The sequence below is a fragment of the Sminthopsis crassicaudata genome, chromosome 2 (genome assembly GCF_048593235.1).
Source record: "Sminthopsis crassicaudata isolate SCR6 chromosome 2, ASM4859323v1, whole genome shotgun sequence".
NCBI classification, from domain to species: Eukaryota; Metazoa; Chordata; class Mammalia; order Dasyuromorphia; family Dasyuridae; genus Sminthopsis; species Sminthopsis crassicaudata.
In genome coordinates this window covers 337,008,652-337,028,829 of record NC_133618.1, presented here as the reverse complement: position 1 = coordinate 337,028,829, position 20,178 = coordinate 337,008,652, and the positions used below count along the sequence as shown (strand labels likewise).

General features: G+C 38.6%; 1 protein-coding gene across 2 annotated transcripts in view; it reads left to right on the top strand.

Moving 5' to 3' along the window:
• Positions 1 to 2,989: 2,989 nt before the first annotated feature.
• The window catches only part of DCAF5 (DDB1 and CUL4 associated factor 5), a 141,827-nt gene continuing 124,638 nt past the window's right edge, over positions 2,990 to 20,178 (top strand). Inside the window, exons 1-2 of one of the 2 annotated variants that reach the window (XM_074290471.1) lie at positions 2,990 to 3,382; positions 4,157 to 4,434. In XM_074290471.1, the coding sequence (XP_074146572.1) occupies positions 3,111 to 3,382; positions 4,157 to 4,434 (550 nt within the window). In that variant the 5' untranslated portion in view covers positions 2,990 to 3,110. Of the gene's footprint in view, positions 3,383 to 4,156; positions 4,435 to 4,612; positions 4,747 to 20,178 lie in introns of those variants that run through there. The other variant, XM_074290472.1, reaches the window with a different exon arrangement.

The window sequence follows — 20,178 nt, the reverse complement described above, 5'->3', positions numbered from 1 at the left end:
AAATCTACTGGAGAAAATGGGATGGATTGAGATCACTTATGCACTTAGAGATGTTTGCCTTGGCAAAGGAGGACCACTTCTTCATGTAAGATAGCAGAAGGAAGAAAAGAATCAGAAGGATCTGAGTTCTGTGAGATGAGGAGGAGGAAAAAAGAGATCTCTTGGCAAATAGTTTCAATTTTTAAAAATGAAATATAAGGCAAGATTCTCTGGTGAGAAGGTGGAAAACTGTGGGAGATTTAAGGAGAGATGAAAAAATTTGGGAAAACTGTTATGATGAATGAGAGATGAGGGACCAGTTGAGTTTATGTAACAAACTTGTCGTGGCCCAAATCGGCACGCAGTTTTGTGATTTTCTTCTTTGGCCAACAGCATGTGAATAGAAAAAAAAAAAGCCAAGATCTTCCATAGAATCAAGAGTCAAGTGAGAGAAATGGATGATTGTAGAGCTGAACTGGTCAAGTAGGAGGTCAAGATGGGGAAGAAAGCAAATGTAGTGCAGGGGTGAAGGACTAGGAAAGAAGTGAGGTGTGGAATGATTGGAGGTCATGGTAAGCATGAAGTACAGCGTTTGGAATTGCAAGGCAAAGAGAAGAGATTTAGAATGGCATCAAATTATAATCAGTGAATTTGAGAGCTCAAGAACATGCATATGGAACACTTGTGGATGATGTCAAGATCAAGGCTATGAACATCACTTTGTGTAGCTGAGGTGGAATAAAAAACCAGCTGGCCTTGAGGAATGAGTAAGTTAAAGAACCGGAAGATTATGTTTTTTGGGGAGTAGCAACACATATGTTGAAGTTCCCTGAACTCATTGAGGAATAATGGCCAGTGTCTTGGAGATCTATCCAAGAGGTGGTGTCTTGAAGATATCAACTACCAAGATCTTATTGGGTCTTAAATATGTATTGAATTAACCTCAAAAGAAGAGAGTTTAGTGGTGATAGTAGAAGAATAAGAGCTTAAAAGTGGTTATGGGGAGTAATCCTCTCCCTCCACCTCCCCATCCCTCCACACCTATAACTAGTGAATCAAGGTTAGAAGTGCAAATTTAATCAGGGGTAGAAACATTAGCCGAGGAAAGTATCTTATCACACAGGATATAATGGCTCTTGAATTGCACGTAGTTCCATCTTATTGGAGTCAGTAACCAATTAGGAACCATTGTATTCACAAATATACAATATAAATTTATATATATGTGTGTGTATATACTTGCATATGTATATATATATATATACTCATATATACACACATATAAATATACACACATATAAAATCTGATGGTTCCTGTCTCTTACCTAAAAATCTTTAATGATTTCCTATTGTTTTTAAAATAAAATACAAAGGGGCAGCTAGGTGGCGCAGTGGATGGAGCACCAGCCCTGAATTCAGGAGGACCTGAGTTCAAATTTGGTCTCAGACACTTACACTTCCTAGCTGTGTGACCCTGGGCAAGTCACTTAACTCCAATTGTCTCAGCAAAAAAAATAAAATACAAAATCCTCAATCTAGCTTTTAAAGGCCTCCACATCTTCTTTATAAACTTTATATTCTAGTCAAATTGATCTACTTGCCAGTTGTTCCTAGTATGAGATTTTAGTTACCACCTCCACATCTTGGAACAAATGTTCTCCAAGAATGAAATATACTTTATCCTCATCTCTACCACGAAGAATCCTTTAAAGCACATTCCTATATTATTTTTTGCTGATTTCTCCCTTCCCCCTTCTTATCATTATCTCTCTCTTGAAATTAGTTCTGATAGTGTATAGGTTACATTCCTCTAGTAGAGTACAAGTTTTTTGAAGGAAGGAACTGGTTTTTTTGTTGTCTTCTAACCACCTAATGTTTATTGAATGGATTGTAATTGGAGCTCAAAAATATGAGTGCATTTTAGAAAAGCATTGCACATTTTTACTCTATAGATGGTTTTCGTGAATTGTTGACTTTTTAAAAATTGTTTTATTGATGTTTGTCTTTATATAACATTTCTGAATATAATTCTTCCCTTTCCATTGCCTAAGAAAAACTTCTAACAGAGATCAAGAAATAGAAAAGAAAAAAAGACTAGTTCAGTCAAATATTTAGACTTTTCTAACAAAGTTTTATTGCTATCTTTACAATGATGTTCCACTAAAAATGTGGCCTCTAGGATTTGGTGGGTTTTTGTAAAGTTTAGTTCAGCAGTCTTTCCCCTCTATTATTTGCCTTCTTGATAACCTTTACATTTGTTATAATTGTACAGAAAGTAGTAGACATTGGTGCTTCCACTAATGAGCTTAATATACAGAGGATCTGCTAATTGGTATAAAATGGAAGAAAATACCAGAAAATTGATCCAAACAAATAATTTTGTGAAACAGAGAGGATATTCTCTAGAAGACCAAAAATAATCTTTTAATATAATACATTGGTGTCAGTTATGGTTACCAAAATGCATTCATAGCCCTTCTGGGATATAAGCTGCTGGCTAACTGCTGTACAGCAACAGGCTTTCACTGACTCAGAACCTTAAAAGGAACTTAGAGCATCGAACTAAGTGTTTTGGCAAGATAGGTCATGTTAAGAAATCAATTAATTACAAGGAGTGTTGTCTGTTGTCCAGAAGAGCTTATCCCCTCCGCTTTGTAGGGTATCTGAAAGCGTTTTGAAGTTCACTTCTCTAAGGGTCATTTTTTTTTTTTTTAAATAAACTTCTGGGTCGCCAGAATCAACGATTCTCTATTGTTTCTAACCAATATTGGACGAGGCCCCAGCTGCGCCTTCCTTTTAAGAGGGGGTGGGGCCGGGGCCGGGAAGCAGACCACCTCACTTCAAATTCTTGAGATCGTGTTTGTCCTTAAGTTGGTAAAATACTTTGCTGTTAAACGTATTCTCTCAGGTTCAGAGAATAAAGCAAAGCAAATACTGTGGGACAGGAAAAGCGGAGGACTTTTATTGTTACGTACGTCTAACTTCACAAAGTGTGGAGGACCTGCGGCGCAGAGCCGGGGGCGGCAAGGTCCGAGAGCATCCTCGGCCTCCCGTCCTTCGAGTAGGGAGTTTGGAGGTAAGGGGAAGATTAAAAGGTCCTTTCCTGGAACCCGGATCCCGGAAGGACCTGGATGCTATTCCATTTTGCTCGAACACACGCACCCGTTCCGCAAGAAACCGCTCCTTCGACGGAGGCAGGCGGAACCCTCTCCTCTTGCAACCCGAAGAGGCAGGCACCCAGGATTGCAAAAGAAATACGAAAGAAAAGATTTACTGCCCGAGAAGGGCTGAGCAGGGAGGAGTGGAACATAAGCCCGGAAATCCTGGGTTCAAGTCCTCACTGGATGGCCCCAGGCAAATCACTTGAACCATCCCGGCGCTCGAGGCAACTCTCTCAGGGATTGTAAGTGGTAGAGAAAGGGGCAGACCCGCATTGGGAAGCGGCGCTTCCTCATCCGGAAGTTCCCTATCCTAATGAAATCACCGGTCCAACCCCAAAAGAGAGGAGTTGAGGGAGGAAGGAAAGGGAGCGGGAGGGGGGAAGAACAAATAGGGGGAGGGGAGGAAGAGGAGGAGGTGGGTTGAAGGAGGGAAAAGGGAAGGAGGGTGAAAGGAGGAGGAGGAGAGTGGAAGGAGGAAGGAGGAGGAGGAGGAGGGGGTGGGGGCGGGAAGAAAGGTGTTGCCGTCACTATGAAAGCCACCAGGAAAAGCGGTGTATTCAGGAAGCCAGGCTGCAGCTGAGGATCAGCTGCTGAAGAAGGCGGGGATCCAAGGAGGGAGGAGTTTGGGCCGGGGCCGGTGGGGAGGAGAAGGAGAAGAAGGAGGTAGGGGGGAAGGAGGAGAAGGAGGAGGAGGAGGAGGAGGAGGAGGAGGAGGGAGGGAGGGAGGAAGGACTGGGGAAGAGATCAGGAAGCAGCGAATGCTCGCACAGTCCAGACTCCCCTCTCCCTCTCTCTGTCTGCCATGGCTGGTTAAAAAAAAATCATCATAATCATAACTAAGAGAGGAAGAGGAGGGGGGAGGGCGCGGGTGGAGAAAGGGATAGAGAAGGCAGTGAGTGAGGCCGGGCCCGGGCGGCGAGCGGAGGGAGCAGCGGCGGCGGCGGCAGGAGCGGGAGGAGCAGCAGCCGCAGCAGCAGCAGCAGCAGCCGCCGCAGCAGCCTCAGCCTCCTCCGCAGCCGCAGCCACAGCCGCCGCCGCCGCCGCCGCCGCCGAGGGCAGGAGCCGTGGGGCCGCAGCATGAAGAAGAGAGCTGGCCCTGTGGGCAGCAGCATGAGGTCCGTGGTGGGATTCCTGTCGCAGCGGGGCTTGCAAGGGGACCCGCTGCTCACTCAGGACTTCCAGAGGAGACGCCTGCGGGGGTGCAGAAACCTCTACAAGAAGGACCTGCTCGGCCACTTCGGCTGTGTCAATGCCATTGAGTTCTCCAACAATGGAGGCCAGTGGCTGGTCTCAGGTGAGAGCCGACCTCTTCGCTTCCCTCCCCCTTCCCCTAGGCTCCCTTTGCCGCCGCCGCCTCCTCCTGCCCCGGCGCGGGGAGGGGACGAGAGTCCCGCCAAAGCTGAGGCCGGACGCCAGTGGGGCTCCCGCGGGAGCGGGGAGGCGATGCCTAGTCTAAAAAGATCTAAAATGGTTGACAGCTCCCGAGCTCGGCCCCCTTCGGCGCCGGGGGACTGGGAGGCGGCGCCGCTGGCGGGGCCACGGGGCCGGGGCCGCCCGGTCACTGACAAAGTTTGATGGGAAACTCTTCCTCTCGCTACTTCCCCAGGTGCATTCGTGGACCCTGTGTTGGCCGAGGTCGGGCAGGCCCCGGGGCCGGACCCGGGACGGAGGAGGGGACGGGGTTCGGGGCCGGGCCGGGGCGGCCGCTGGCATCTCCATCTCCTCCCTTCCCCTCTGCCCGAGCTGGGTTCAGCTGCACGCCCCCTCGGCCTCTTCCGTCTCCGTAGAGGAGGGGGGGGGTTGCCATTGCAGGTGGACCCTCTGCCCTTCCGGGCTTCTTCCTCTCCTCTGCCCTCCCTCCACTAGCTGTGGCTCGCGCTGCCCCCCCCTTCACACCGCCCACCCTCACCACACAAACCCCCTCGCCCCGGGGCTTCCCCTCGGGTTTAGGGGAGAGGGGTGAAATCGAGGCCCGGGAGGTGTAGGCCTCGCTCTCCTGGGGCTCCTAGCGACAGGCGGCTGAATCGATAGCCTATTGCACCAGGGAGGCCCCGGCCTGGCTCGCGCTGGACGCCCGCCCGCCTAGTCCTGGATCTGCCCCGGCGTGGGAGAGGCGGAGAGAGAAAGGGGTGTCTGGGTCAGTTTGGGGAGGAGAGGAGGGCTACTGCCTCCATCCTTGACCCCCTCCCCCGTTTCAAAGAGGCCAAAGTATAGGGCAGGTGGCTGGGGGTCACACGGAGGAAATGAGGGTTGGGGGAATCGGATATCTCTCTGACGCTTGTGCCCCATTCCTTCCTCCATCTCTTTTTCAGTGGGGCGGGGGAGATGCAGAAGAACTAGGTGGGTCGTGGACTAGCTTCCCTTCCTCCTAGCTTTCTCCTAAAGTGGTGTCCGAGTCATTGTTTATGGCCTTTTAAAAAATAATTATGTCTAGCTTCTGGCATGAAACTGAGCTGACATGGCAGTCTATGCACGGGTGACCAGTGACAGATCTAAATTTGCAAAGAGCTTCTGCAGGGTCATGTTTGGACACTCCCCCCACCCCAGTGTCAGCACTTAGATCTGGCTTGGGCGGGAGGTATGGGGAGAACGGTAGAGAGACTATTTTGAGGATGTTTTAGAGAGTAGACTTAAAAAAAAAAAAAAGCCTTTGATTTTAGCTGCTTTTGAGATGTTCATAAAAATGAAACTTCTTATTCTTGTTCTTTTTGAAATGTAAAGTGTTAAACTGGATGGTCTTATACCTGAAGGCTTCCTCAGATAGTTTAGCTGCCTCATTTTATCATCCAAGATTTGGTCGTTTAAAAAGATTTCTCCTTTAAAGATTGAATTTGTGGCCTTTCCCCTAAGTTTCTGATCTGTTGGAACCATAGTGTTTTGCCAGATGAAGGGTGCTTAATAAATGTTTTTTGAGTTGATTTGAATTCTTTTCCTCTCTGTCCTTGCTGCCTAATATACTGTTCAGAAGCATAGGAAACCTTTACTACTGTGAGAGAATTTTAGGGTAACACCTATACTTGGGGGGGGGAATCTTACAAATGTAGTCTAATATTAATTGGCTTAATTTAGGTTTAAAACTTTACCCTGTATCTTCCTGTCTTGCCTGTTGTCACTCCCTTTTTCTGTCTGGTGGCTTGTTGGGGCCCAGGTTCATCCCTTTTTGGCTTCTGGTTACAACAGCTGCCTTCATAGCCACCTGCCTCAACAATTCAGCTAGTATGTCTCCTGGGGTAGTCCTATAGGAAAATCTCTCCCTGGATTTTCCCCTTTTCCCATGGTGATAGACACTTAGATACTACACATTCCATGATTGAGAAAGGAATTCTCCATCATTACTTCCTGGGTTTTCTTTTCCTCTGCTGTGTTCTTCCTGTTTTCTATCAACTCCTCCCCTTGTTCTTAAGTCTTCTCTAGCAGGTTCTTTCCTCAGCTCTGCCACTCCTACCTAATTTTAACTGCGTTGATTTTGTTTGTGCAAAAATTGAATTTTTTCATCCTGGCACTTACCTTTTTCTCTGGACTTGGTGTTTGTCATAGGTGCTGTGCTAAGTAGTATTACAGTTCATTAGTTTAGACAAAGTAAAATCTTTTGCCATTCATCTGAGTGAAGTAGTAAAAGGGCAAGGGGAGTGTGGGGCAGCTTTATTATTTTAGGACCAAGAATTGGGGGAAGCGTGTTGGAGAGCATTTGTATGAAGGTTTAAGAAAGAAAAACCTAGTTTTTTGGTGTGGGTTTTTTTTTTTTTTTTTTTTTTTTTTTTTTTTGGTCATTAGCATATACTAAAGACCACCTTGAGAGAAAGAGGAACTAGATGAGTTGGGGAAACATCACAAGCCTGTTCTTGAACCATGATATAGTAATAATGGAACTTCATTAATGTAGACAGCTGTTGGCATTCTCTCTCTGCCAAAAGTAGAACAGCTAAATCTTATTGACTTGCTTTAAAATAATTTCATCCCCCAAAAGGTGGAGCAATTAAAAAGGAGAAATTCTGTAGATAAATGCTGGAGTGGAAATGATGAGAACCTTATGAGGAAATAACCACTTGATCACAGGATTTATGATACAGAAGGAGAGGGAATCCAAGTGTGATTGAAGATGTACCAAAGTTTCAGGAGATCACATTTCAAAAGATTCAGAGGAAAGAAAATTCCACGGAGTAGAATGCTTCAGGGGAAGGCAGGTCAGGAGAGATGGGATGGAAGTGTGAAATTTTGAAGACACAAAAGAAAGCAATTCCCATTAGGATGAAACATGGGATTTGTCTAAAGATGCTAATGTAGTTGGATGCACAAGAAATTTGTCAGCCAAATTAGATTTTAAAAAGAAAGGTATGAAAGATGGAAGCATAAAATATGACAGTAGTGTCAGGAGTGCTAAAGCTCAGAATGAGTTGAAGCAAGCAAGAGAAACTAAGGAATATAAACAGTTCTTTGGAGTTTTTTTTAATTATGGGGAGAAAAAAAGATTAAAGAAGGAATTAAACAAGGAATTCTCTATGTATAGGGGATGAGATCTGCAATGAAAAAGAAGGCAAAGTTTCATCTGCAAAAGAAAATGAGTTTTACATTGGAAATGATAAAAATGATTTACAAGAAAGTGGTGCATAAAGAGATTGCATTGAGCTGCTCTGGATGAAATTACTTGACCCTGGAAAAAATATATCCTTTAGTTTTCAAAGAACTGGAAAATGTGCATGGATAACAGTAGAAAAGTATCACAAAATTAGAGAAATGCAAATGTCCTGATTAGAAACACACACAGAAGAGCATAGAGCCTGCAAATTAGAAACAACAAACCATGATTTGACTCCTGAAGATATTCTGAAATGAATCATTAAAGAGATGGTTGTTGAATATATTGATATGAAAGTAATGATTATAAAGAATCAGCATGGCTTCATCAAGAACAAGTCATGCCAGACCCCGTTTCCTTTTTTTGATCATATTATTAAATTAATGGATGAAGGAAATGTTGTGAATAGATTTAAGCAAAGCTTTTGATAAAGTAACTCATAGATTTTTATGGAAAAAATGAAGAAATTAGAACTAGATAATAATTCAACCAAATGGATTCCAAACTGGAATCCAGCTACTCGAGTAGCTGTTATGGTTCATTGTCAATAAGATAGGAAGCTTCAAGGGCCTATCTCAGGGATCTTTGCTTGTTCTCCTTACGCATACATATAGATATGTACCTGCACATATGTGTGTGTTATTTATATATGTGTATGTGTGTGTGTTTCATATGTATGAAACACACACACATACACAAAGATTTGGATAAAGGCTTAGATATGTTCATCAAATTTTCAGAGAACACAAAACTGAGCTTATATAGCTCAATGAATGACAGTCAAGATTCTTAAAACTAGAAAATTGAGTTGGATCTAATACGATATTCAATAAGGAAAAATGCCAAGCTTTGCACTAGGATACCCCCCCAAAAAAAAAAAAACCCTCACAAGTTAATATGGGAAAAGCATGAATAGACCTGAGTTGTTTTTGAAAAGGATCTGGGGTTCTAGTAGACTGTGCAAGCTTTAATTTGAGTAAACTGTGATGTACAGCCAAAAAAACAAATTTGATCTTGGGGTGCCTGAAGGACATTAACTCATGGGAAAAGAAAGAGAGTAGTCCTACTTTATACTAGTCAGATGGAACATCATTTGGAATATTATGTTTAGTCCTGAGTATCATTGTTTTAAGGACACTGACAAGCTGAAAAGTGACCAGCTGATGTGAAAGGCCTTGAGTCTTTGATATCATATGAAGATCAGTAGAAGGAATTGGACATGTTTAGTGTGGAGAAGAGAAAATTGGGGGGATAGGTATGTGGTAGTTCTCTTCAAATGTTTGAAGGGCTCTTGTGTGGAGGAAGGATTATTTTTTTATCTCTTTGGCCTCTGAAGACAGAACCAAGGAACAGAATAGATAGAAATTATGGAGAGAAAGATTTAAAATTGATAGCAGGAAAAACTTGTCAAAAATTAGAGCTCTACAAAAGTAGAGATGGCTACCTCTGGTTTTTTAAAAGTCTTAAATATCAAGTATGTTTTGCATATTAAGTGTGGAAGCAGGAATTTGAACCGTCTTTTTGATTCTGTCTAGCTTTTTACCTATAATGCTATGTTTTTGAAAGTTTACAGAGCATTTGTCATACTAAAACCCTGTCAGCTAGATATTTCCACATTTTACAGATAAGGAACCTGATGGGTTTAAACTCTTAACTCCTAACCACAATCTAGTGCGCTTTCCGTGATACTATGCTGCCTCTTCAGTGACAATTGAGAGTGTGAACTTAAGGGGACATAGGTTACTATAATCAGTAAAAGGTAAATAGTTGATATTATTTTGAGTTTGTTGTTTTGAAGCTTTAGATGTTAAGGTCAGTTAAGCTACTTCAGTTTGATATGTTCTCAGCTTAAAATATATGTATGTGTATACTTATGTGTATATACATATATATATATATATAATACATATTATTGATATCTTTTGTTTTTGTATCACTTAAATAACTCTGTTTCTCCTTTTTTCTTTGTTCTCCTTCCAGAGAGCCATCTTTTGTGCATTGGACCTCTTTGGCAATTTGCTAAAACATGTGGAACCCTTCTCAGAATCAATTTTTTAAATAAATAAAATAGGTTTCTCATTGGAAAACAGTTATATTGAAATACAGTTGTCAAATATTTTAAAAACATGTTCATATAACTCAGGTTAAGAACTACTGTCTTATAGCCATTTTTTTTTTTCTCTTTACATTTCTTGGTGACTAATTTCTGTGAAATTGGCAGGGGAAATAACATGCTATAGGATACTCAGTTGGATATACGATCTTATTGAGTTCGTTCTACTGATGCAGACCTCAACTATTTGACCATCCTGTATAACTATTTTCAATATCTTTCCATGAATTTGATTTATCTATAACATCTCCATGATACTAGAAGACCACTTGAACTGTTGTCAAACAAATCTTTTTTTATTTGGTTGTACGCTTCTGTGATGATATCCTTTGGCACCATTTCCTCAAAGTTTTTTCTTATATGTTCCATTATCTCCTCTGTTTCTCATTTTTAATTCTTCCAAAGACTGTAGCATTTCACATCTTTTCCTACTACTACACAGATATTAAAAAAGGTGTAATTGGGGGCAGCTAGGTGGCTCAGTGGATAGAACATCGGCCATAAATTCAGGAGGACCAGAGTTCAAATGTGATCTCAGACACTTAACACTTCCTAGCTGTGTGACCCTGGGCAAATCACTTAACCCCAGCCTCAGAAAAAGAAAAAAAGAAAAAAAAAAGGCATAATTGTTTTAAAACAAAATAGTTCATGTTTATATAGTACTTTTAAATTTTGCAAAGTACTTTCCTTATAGCAGTCCTGTGAAGTAGGTAGCACATGTATCATTTTTCCCATTTTTCAAATAAAGAAACTGAGGGGCCCAAAGGGAGAAGTTATTTGCTCAAGATGACATAGTGACATAACTAATGAGCCAGGACTCAGAAATATGTTAATATGGCAAAGGATAGGGTTCTCTAAATATATAACTCTCTTAATACATGTTGTGATGTACCTTTTATCTTACTTAGCACTTTAACATAAAATTAACCATTTGAATCTTAATAAAATGTATTCCCACTTTGCTCAGGGCTCCAACATAAAGGAGTCAAGTGGAAGAAACTGAAAAAGGTCCCAATTAGACAAAGGTTTCTACTATTCAGGATGCTTAATTAGCTTTACGCTAGTATTTGATTCTAGTCTTCAGGATCTTTATATGCTTCCCATAATCTGAACTTGTTAATTAATGTTTTTTTTTTTTCCTGCCACCCAGTGACTTTTTTAGTCTTCTGTGACCCCATTGAGATTTTCTTGGCAAAGATACAGGAGTGGTTTGCCATTTCCTTCTCTAGCACATTTTACAAACTAGGAATTGAGGCAAGCAGGAGTGACTTGCCCAGAGTCACACACAGTTATGAGTCTTTCAGACTCCAGACCGGCCACAACCTAGCTGCACCCAGTGATCTTCATTTTTACTGAATGGGTATTTTCAACTACATTGGGTACTTTCAACTATATTTTCAATTACTGCTAAAATCTTTGTAGGTAAGATATTTGTCTTAAACTTTTTGTTAAGCCTTGCTGGAAAAGTTTATTAAAACTCCCAGACCTCTTTTGTCTTAATCCTACTTTCACTATTTGTTAGTTTATTAATAGGGAATATAACTATAAGGAGAAGGGCCTAATATCTGTTTTTTTCATTTATAATATACAAATCTTTTAGGAAAGGAGAGTGTCCTAGAAAGTTGGTTTTTGGGGTTTCTTTTTTTTTGTTTGGGGGAAATATGATGTACTATTTTCTCTTTCATAATTTTCATTATTAAGGAATGATATTCTTGTAGTGTTTTCCTCCCTTCAAGTATTTTGCTTAGACTTAAAGTAATCATATTTAGAGCTTTCCTTTGAGATCATCTAATCTAATTCCCTAACTAATCAAACCAAAACTCAGTGGTTGTGGCTAATATAAGTCTAACCACAATTTGCCTTTGTGTGGAATTTGGGATATCTAACAGTCTTTGATTCTGGAGAGCATTTCTGTGTTGAATTCAAAGCACTATTAGCATAAGGATACTATTGTATATTTGTCCTGCATGGTCTATCACTCCATGGCTCATCCAAAATCAGCAAATTCCTTGTTAGCCCTACTATTTTAAAAAAATGTAGTCAAAGTTTTGTTTGGTAGCTCTCAGACTTCTTAAGGGCAACAAAAAGTTATTGAAGATGAAATAGTGATGAATTGTGGTCAAGTTTACTTTTTTATAATCATAATTGTTTGTTTGCAGACTGAATTTCTAAAACTTTCTAATGTCATTTTTGCTCCTGAATTTGTTTCCCCATATATAAGGTGAAAAACTTGTATTAAAACTACCCCTTTTCATTTTTAACACGTTCTGACACAAATCCTTAACATCTTAAACTTGTGTTTTTACCAGAAAGCTCCTCCTTTCTTGCCTTTAATATTTTACCCTTTCCTCTATACTCTGTGCTATTCCACAATTGTAAGTGGCACTCTCTAGCCTCCTTGCCTTTGCCCTCCTACCTCAGCTCATATTGCTCACTGTACTTGCTTTCCTTTGCCAGTTGAAATCCTACCTATCCTTTAAAACCTGGTTCAGATGTCACATCATCTGTGAATCCTTCCCTGAATCACCTAGAATAGATTTTGGAATGGATCTCTTCTTTCTCTAAACTGTCATAGCATCTGATTTATACATTTCTTTATGAATTTATCACATTCTGTTTTATAATTATTTGTGTACATGGTTTCTTGAGAGCAAGAGCCAATGTCTTACTTATTTTTCTACCTGAGCACCTGTTTCTTTTTTCTCTATATTTTATTTTCTTTAACAACCTTTTTTAATGTGGAAAGGTCATAACTCATATGAGTTCTTTAAAACTCATATGGAGTTTTTTTTTTTTTGGTATTGTCATTTTTATTTTTTTTTAAACTTTTTATTTTCAAAAAATATGCATGCATTATTTTTTAACATTGACAGTTGCATAGCCTTGTGTTCCAAATTTTCCCCTCCTCCCCCCACCCTCTCTTCTATATAATAAGCAATCCAATATATGCTATACAATATTCAATATCATATGGAGTTCTTTAAAATTGACAGAGTACTTCCTTACAATAGCTTGATGATATAGAGAGGATAAACATAATTATACCCATTTTATTGATAAGGAAACTGGAACTCTGAGAACTTAACAGGCATTTATTAAGTGCTTGGTATGTGGACTTACCAAGTAGAGAGTAGGGAAAGGCCTCCTGAAGGATGTGGTAGATTTGGTAGGATCAGCTTGTCCAAAGGCATAGAAAAGAGAAGTGGAGCTTCATATTTGATTAATTCCAAGTGGGCTAGTTTTCATGGAACATAAGAATCTGTAGATAAGATATGTATATCTAAGAAGTAAAGTAGGAAAAGGTTAGGTTATAAACAGCTTTAAATGTCAAAGGAGTTTATACTTGATCCTGAAGATAATAGGGAGCCACTGAAATTTTCTGAGCAGGGAAATGAGTGATGCGTTCACATGTTCATTTTAGAGCAATTACTTTGGCACCTTAGTCAAAGATGGGAGGATGGTGATACTCTTGACAATACTAAGAATACTGAGAAGCAGAGGATTTGGAGGGAAGGAAAAAGTAAGTTTTGTTTGGGAAGTGATGAATTCAAGATGTCTGATGTGAAATGTCCAAAAGGCCGTTGGTGATTTAGTATTATAATTCAGATCTAGGGTTTGATATATAAATCTGGGAATTATCTACAAACACAATAATTGATCCCACAGGGAACTGATACACTAGTGAAGTAGTATAAAGGAAGATGAGAAAAGGTCCCAGGATAGTGCTTTAGAAGACGCCTGTAAGTTAGTAAGCAATGACATAGATGAAGATGTAGCAAAGGAGACCTGGAAGAAGAGGTTATATAGATAGGAGATAACTCAAGAGAGAGCAATGTCAAGAACACCTGAAGAGAACATTCAGAAAGAAAAGGTCTTATTTTGAAGTCAAGAAGTATAAGGATTAAGAGAATTCAATGTGGAATTTAAGAGGTCTTTAGTAACTTTGGGGAGGAGTGCTTTTGGTTGAATGACAGGGTTTAGGAAGCCAGATTGCTTGAGAGTTTAGAAGAATGGAGTAGAGGGAAGTGGGGACAACTCATATAGACATCTTTCTCAAAGAGCACAGCCATAAAATGAGGACCAGAGATATAGATGGGAAACAGCAGGGATAGTAGGATCAAGTGAGAGCTCCTTAAGAATTTCCCACAAAGGCAGCATGTAGAGTTGTTACCAGGGAAGCTGTGTAGTGGATAGGGACAGATAATAGATAAGGAAAATAAGGATAATAGTCAGGGCTATCCAGAGTATAGGTAAATTGGCTCTGGTTAAGAGAGGTGACCCTGTCTCTAACCTGGAGTGAGTTAGAAGATAGTAGGGAAAGACCTGTGAGTGAAGTTTTGTTTTGTTTTGTTTTGTTTTCCCTCAAATAATGAGACTGAGAGGATGGGGTCAAGAGTTTTCTGTGAGACGTTTAACAAAGGAGAAGATTTTAAACAGTAGGAGTAAGGACTGGCATATAGTAAATCCTATTAGATAAGAATAAAATATTTGCCTTGCCATGGTGAAGATCTAATTGAGATTAGATAATGTGATTTTGTAGTAGATACAATCAATATAGTTTTGTGGGGGGGGATTATTTTTTGTTTTTTAGGCTCCTACTCTATTTCTAGTGTACCAGAAAATTTTCTTTATAACAGAATTTATCTTTGTGGGGGAAAAAACAAAACTCGATTTTTTAATATACTCAGACCTGAACTTTAAAAAGAGAGATTTGAGGTAGATCAGTCCACTAATAGACTATGGCAATAATTCAGATGTGAGTGGTGAGGACTTGATTAGAGGAGTGGTAGTGTCAGAGAGAAGGCATATTTGAGATGTTTCAAAGGTGAAAACAACAGGTATTGGTAACAGAGATATAGGAGGTTGAGAAATAGCAAGCAATCTATTATTATTCCTAGGTTGTAAGCCTGAGTGACTGAGAGGATGATGATGTTCTCCTTTGCTATAATAGGAAACCTAGGAATAATTACTATTCCTAGCTTTCTTGTTAGGAAGAAAGACAGTGATATTTTGGCTATATCAAGTTTAAAACATGTCCTAGATATCAACTTTTAGATCTGTAATGCAGTTGGAGATGTTTGGGGCAGAATAGATAGAGAATTAGCAGTTTAGAGATGGTAATTAAATGAATGTAGTCAAGCAAAATAAATTCTTGCATCAGCTCTGTCCAAAAATGTGTGTCTCATTCTCCCACTTGAGTTTGTCATTTTACTCTCAGGAGGTGAATAGCATGGTACATCATCTAATTTTATGATTATTTCTGTGATGAAAGTTATTTCAGTGATTAGAATTATTAAGTTGTTCAAAATTGTGTTCATTTACAATGTTCTTGTTATTGTATAAATTATTCTGGTTCTGTTCACTTCATTATGTGTCAGTTCATATAAGTCTTCCCAGGTTTCTCTAAAACCCTCCCTTTATTCATTTCTTATAATTACATTCATATATTATAATTTGTTTAGCAATTCCCAAACTGATGGACACCCTCTTAGTTTCTAGTTATTTGTTACTACAAAAAGGAGCTACTATAAATATTGTACATTTTAGTCATTTTTCTATTATCCACATGGTGGTGGTGGTTGCAATGTATGTCTAGTAGTGATTAAAAAAGGGATATATACACTTGGGTGATATTTTTGGAGTAGAGTCTTTAAATGATTTCTAGAAAACTGAGACCAATTCAGAACACTAATAATGATGTCTTAATGTGCCCATTTTTCCACAGTCCTGCCAACATTTGTCATTTTCCCTTTTTTTGTCATCCTTACAGGTTTGATGGGTGAGAGATAGATCCTCAGAGTTATTTTAATTTCTATATTAAAGTGATTTAGCTGTTGATAGCTTGGATTTCTTTTTTTTTTAATTAAAAAAAAAATAGTACTTTTTATTTACCAGATATATGCATGGGTAATTTTACAACGTTGACAATTGCCAAAACTTTTTTTCCAATTTCCCCCCCCCCCCCCCCAGATGGCAGGTCGGCCAATACATGTTAAATATGTTAGAGTATAAATTAAATACTATATATATACACGATCAAACAGTTGTTTTGCTGAATAAAAAGAATTGGACTTTGAAATAGTGTAACATTTAGCCTATGAAGGAAATCCAAAATGCAGGCGAACAAAATTAGAGGGATTGGAAATTCTATGTAGTGGTTCATAGTCATCTCCCAGAGTTCTTTTGCTGGGTGAAGCTGGTTCAGTTCATTACTGCTCTATTGGAACTGATTTGGTTCATCTCATTTTGGAGAGGGCCAAGTCCATCAGAATTGATCATCATACAGTACTGTTGTTGAAGTATATAATGATCTCCTGGTCCTACTCATTTCACTCAGCATTAGTTCATGTAAATCTCTCCAGGCCTTTCTGAAATCATCCTGTTGGTCATTTCTTACAGAACAACAATATTCCATACTATTCATATACTACAATATATTCAGCCAATATCCAATTGATGGATATCCATGTAGTTTCCAGTTTCTGGCCACCACAAAGAGGGCTGCCAGAAACATTCTTGCACATACAGGTCCCTTTCCCTTTTTTAAGATCTCTTTGGGATACAAACCCAGTAGTAGCACTGTTGGATCAAAGGGTATGCACAGTTTGATAACTTTTTGAGCATAGTTCCAAATTACTCTCCAGAATGGCTGGTTATATTCACAGTTCCACCAACAATGTATCAGTGTACCTATTTTCTCATATCCCCTCCAACATTCTGCATTATCTTTCCCTGTCATTCTAGCCAATCTGACAGGTGTGTAGTGGTATCTCAGAGTTGTCTTAATTTGCATTTCTCTGATTAATAATGATTTGGAGCATCTTTTCATATGACTAGAAATAGTTTCAATTTCTTTATCTGAGAACTGTCTGTTCATATCCTTTGACCATTTGTCAATTGGAGATTGGCTTGATTTCTTATATATTAGAGTCAATTCTCTATATATTTTGGAAATGAGGCCTTTATCTGAACCTTTGATTGTAAAAATGTTTTCTCAGTTTATTGTTTCCCTTCTAATCTTATCTGCATTGATTTTGTTTGTACAAAAACTTTTCAATTTGATATAATCAAAGTTTTCTACTTTGTGATCAATAATGATTGGATTTCTTTTTTTAAAGTGCTCTTTAAAATACTATGATTTATCAAATGGAGAATGAAAATTGTTTTTCCATTCAAACTTACCCCTTTTCCAAATTTTCCTGTTTGTTTCAAAGCACTATCATTCTCCCAGACTCCCTGGTTTCCTAAGCTTGTCATCATCCACAACTCCTTACCTTTCCTTACTCCTCAGTTATTTGCCCAATCTTACCATTTCTTGCTCAATAACATCTCTTGCTTCTGATCACTTTCTACTCAACTATTGAATTAGCTCAGGTTCTTATCATTTTTTACCTAAATTATTGCGGTTGTCATAATCTCTCCACTGAAACCTGATCTCAGGTACATCATCAAAATTCTATTCTAGCATTTATATAACAATAGTGCTCTATGTCATTATCCTACTCAGTCAACTCCCTGTTGCCTCCAGGACCAAATGTAAACTTAACTTTGAACTTCAAGATCTGGTCCCAGTCTCTCTTTCCAGTCTCATTGACATCACTCCCTCCCCTACATTCTTTTCTTTCTTTCTTTCTTTCTTTCTTTCTTTCTTTCTTTCTTTCTTTCTTTCTTTCTTTCTTTCTTTCTTTCTTTCTTTCTTTCTTTCTTTCTTTCTTTCTTTCTTTCTTTCTTTCTTTCTTTCTTTCTTTCTCTCTTTCTCTCTTTCTCTCTTTCTTTCTTTCTCTCTTTCTTTCTTTCTCTTATTTTCTTATTTTCTTTCTTTCTTTCTTTCTTTCTTTCTTTCTTTCTTTCTTTCTTTCTTTCTTTCTCTCTTTCTTTCTTTCTCTCTTTCTTTCTCTCTTTCTTTCTTTCTCTCTTATTTTCTTATTTTCTTTCTTTCTTTCTTTCTTTCTTTCTTTCTTTCTTTCTTTCTTTCTTTCTTTCTTTCTTTCTTTCTTTCTTTCTTTCTTTCTTTCTTTCTTTCTTTCTTTCTTTCTTTCTTTCTTTCTTTCTTTCTTTCTTTCTTTCTTTCTTTCTTTCTTTCTTTCTTTCTTTCTTTCTTTCTTTCTTTTTTTGCTGAGGCAATTTAAGTTAAATGACTTGCCCAGGGTCACACAACTAGGAAGTGTTAAGTGTCTGAGACCAGATTTGAACTCAGGTTCTCCTGACTTCAGCTCTGGTGCTCTGTCCACTGCACTAATAGCTGCCCTTCTGCTTTCTGATCCACCCAAATTGGTCATCCTTTGTTATTTTTGTACCACATTTTTTCTTTTATCATTGTAGTTTTGTATTGTTCTCCATGTATTTCTTCCTTTCTTCTTTCTCACAGAATCCCTTTTTTCTTTAAAGATGCAGCTTAAGAATTGTCTTCTACATCAGGGGTTCTTAAACTTCCTCCATTTGCGACCCCTTTTTGCCTGAAAAATTTTTACATGACCCTAGGGAGACTGGTATATAAAATAGGTATACAGATCAAATATTTACTGATAATAAATCATAACGTTGTGACTCCCCTCCCCCCATTCACCTATGTGGATTCACAAACTACGTTTAAGAAGCTTTGTTCTACATGAGGAAATCTTTTTCTTTTTTTTTTTTTTTAATTTTATAATTATAACTTTTTTTTTTGACATATGCATGGGTAATTTTTTACATTATCCCTTGCACTCCCTTCTGTTCCGAATTTTCCCCTCCTTCCCTCCACCCCTTCCCCTAGATGGCAGGCATTCCCATACATATTAAATATGTTATAGTATATTCTAGATACAATATATGTGTGCAGAACCAATTTTGTTGTTGTTGTTGCACAAGAAGAATTGGATTTAGAAGGTAAAAATAACCTGGGAAGAAAAACAAAAATGCAAACATTGCCCAGGGTCACACAGCAGTGTTAAGTGTCTGAGACCAGGTTTGAACGAGGGTCCTCCTGAATTCAAGGCTGGTGCTCTATCCACTGCGCCATCTAGCTGCCCCATCCTCATACAGTATTGTTGTTGAAGTGTATAATGATCTACATGAGGAAACCTTTCCTGAATCTCCAAACTACTAGCAGTCCCTTCTCAAACTATTTTGAAGTAAATCCTAATTTGTATTTGTTTTATATTTATTCTTTTGAAAGGTTATGTATTTTTCTCTTCTATCAGATTGGAAGGTCCCTTTTAAATAGGGATTATTTCATTCATCTATTTAGGATGTAGCAGGTAATCACCAAGTATTTGTTGATTGTTAATTATTAAAATTTTCCAAAAATAGATTAGGTGTAGGATTTCAAGCCAAGGCTAGATGGCATTTATCTTGTGGAGGGATAAATAATCTCTAAAGTCTCTTCTGTCTCTGAGATTTAGACTCCAGATTTCAGTACTCTTTCTAATACCCCCCCCATGTTGCTTCTCATTCCAGAGTCCTGTTCCATACTTCCCCATATCCAAATGATAATAGTATAGTCCAAGTATATTAAAGTTATTTAATTCATTCTTTTCTTCTCTAACCCAACTAGTATCTTAAAAACACTGTTGTTTGCTTTTCTTTTTATCACCAGTGCTTAGCACAGTGCCCAGAATATATTAGATTCTTAATAAATGCTTTTTGGTTGTATTCATGCTATATTAATTTTGGGAGGAGTGGGGAGAGGGGAACAAGACTTGTCATTTCATTAGTGTAAAGATCTATTTAGTTAGAAACTTCCTTTAGTTGTTCATATTGTTACCTGTCCTGCAAACTTAGTTGTTTGGAGGCAGTAAGAGGTTAAATTAATTGCCCTGAGTCACTTTCCAAGGTCAGTTTTCTGTCCACAAATCCACATTTCCCCTCTAACAGTATAATATGCTGTTAAAAGGAGTTGTATCTACTTTGTAAATGCTTAAACCTTTTTAAATTTTGAATTTAAACGCCCGAAACTATTTCCATACATAATGCAGAACTTAGAGGATTCCATATGAAACCATGAAATTCCATTTTATACTGTTTGCTTTAAAATATATATTTAATTGTAAATAATAAATTCTACACATTACTTTCAAAGTTGTCTTGTCTCTGACTTTGTTCTGTTTTTTTTCCGGTACATTTAAAAAAAAATGTTATAGTGGCCTTTTTGCTAACAATATTGCTAATCTTTCCCTGCCCTCTTACTAATTCTCTTTGCCTCTTTCATTAAAAAGCAAACGAAAAAAAAAAAAAGTGATATAACAAATAAGCATTGGCCATGTCCAAATATATATATCTGTACCTTTTCTCCTTTACAAGGTCATTTGTTCAGGATGTAGGTAAGGAGATTCATGATAGGTCCCCTGGAGATATGATTGACCATTTCA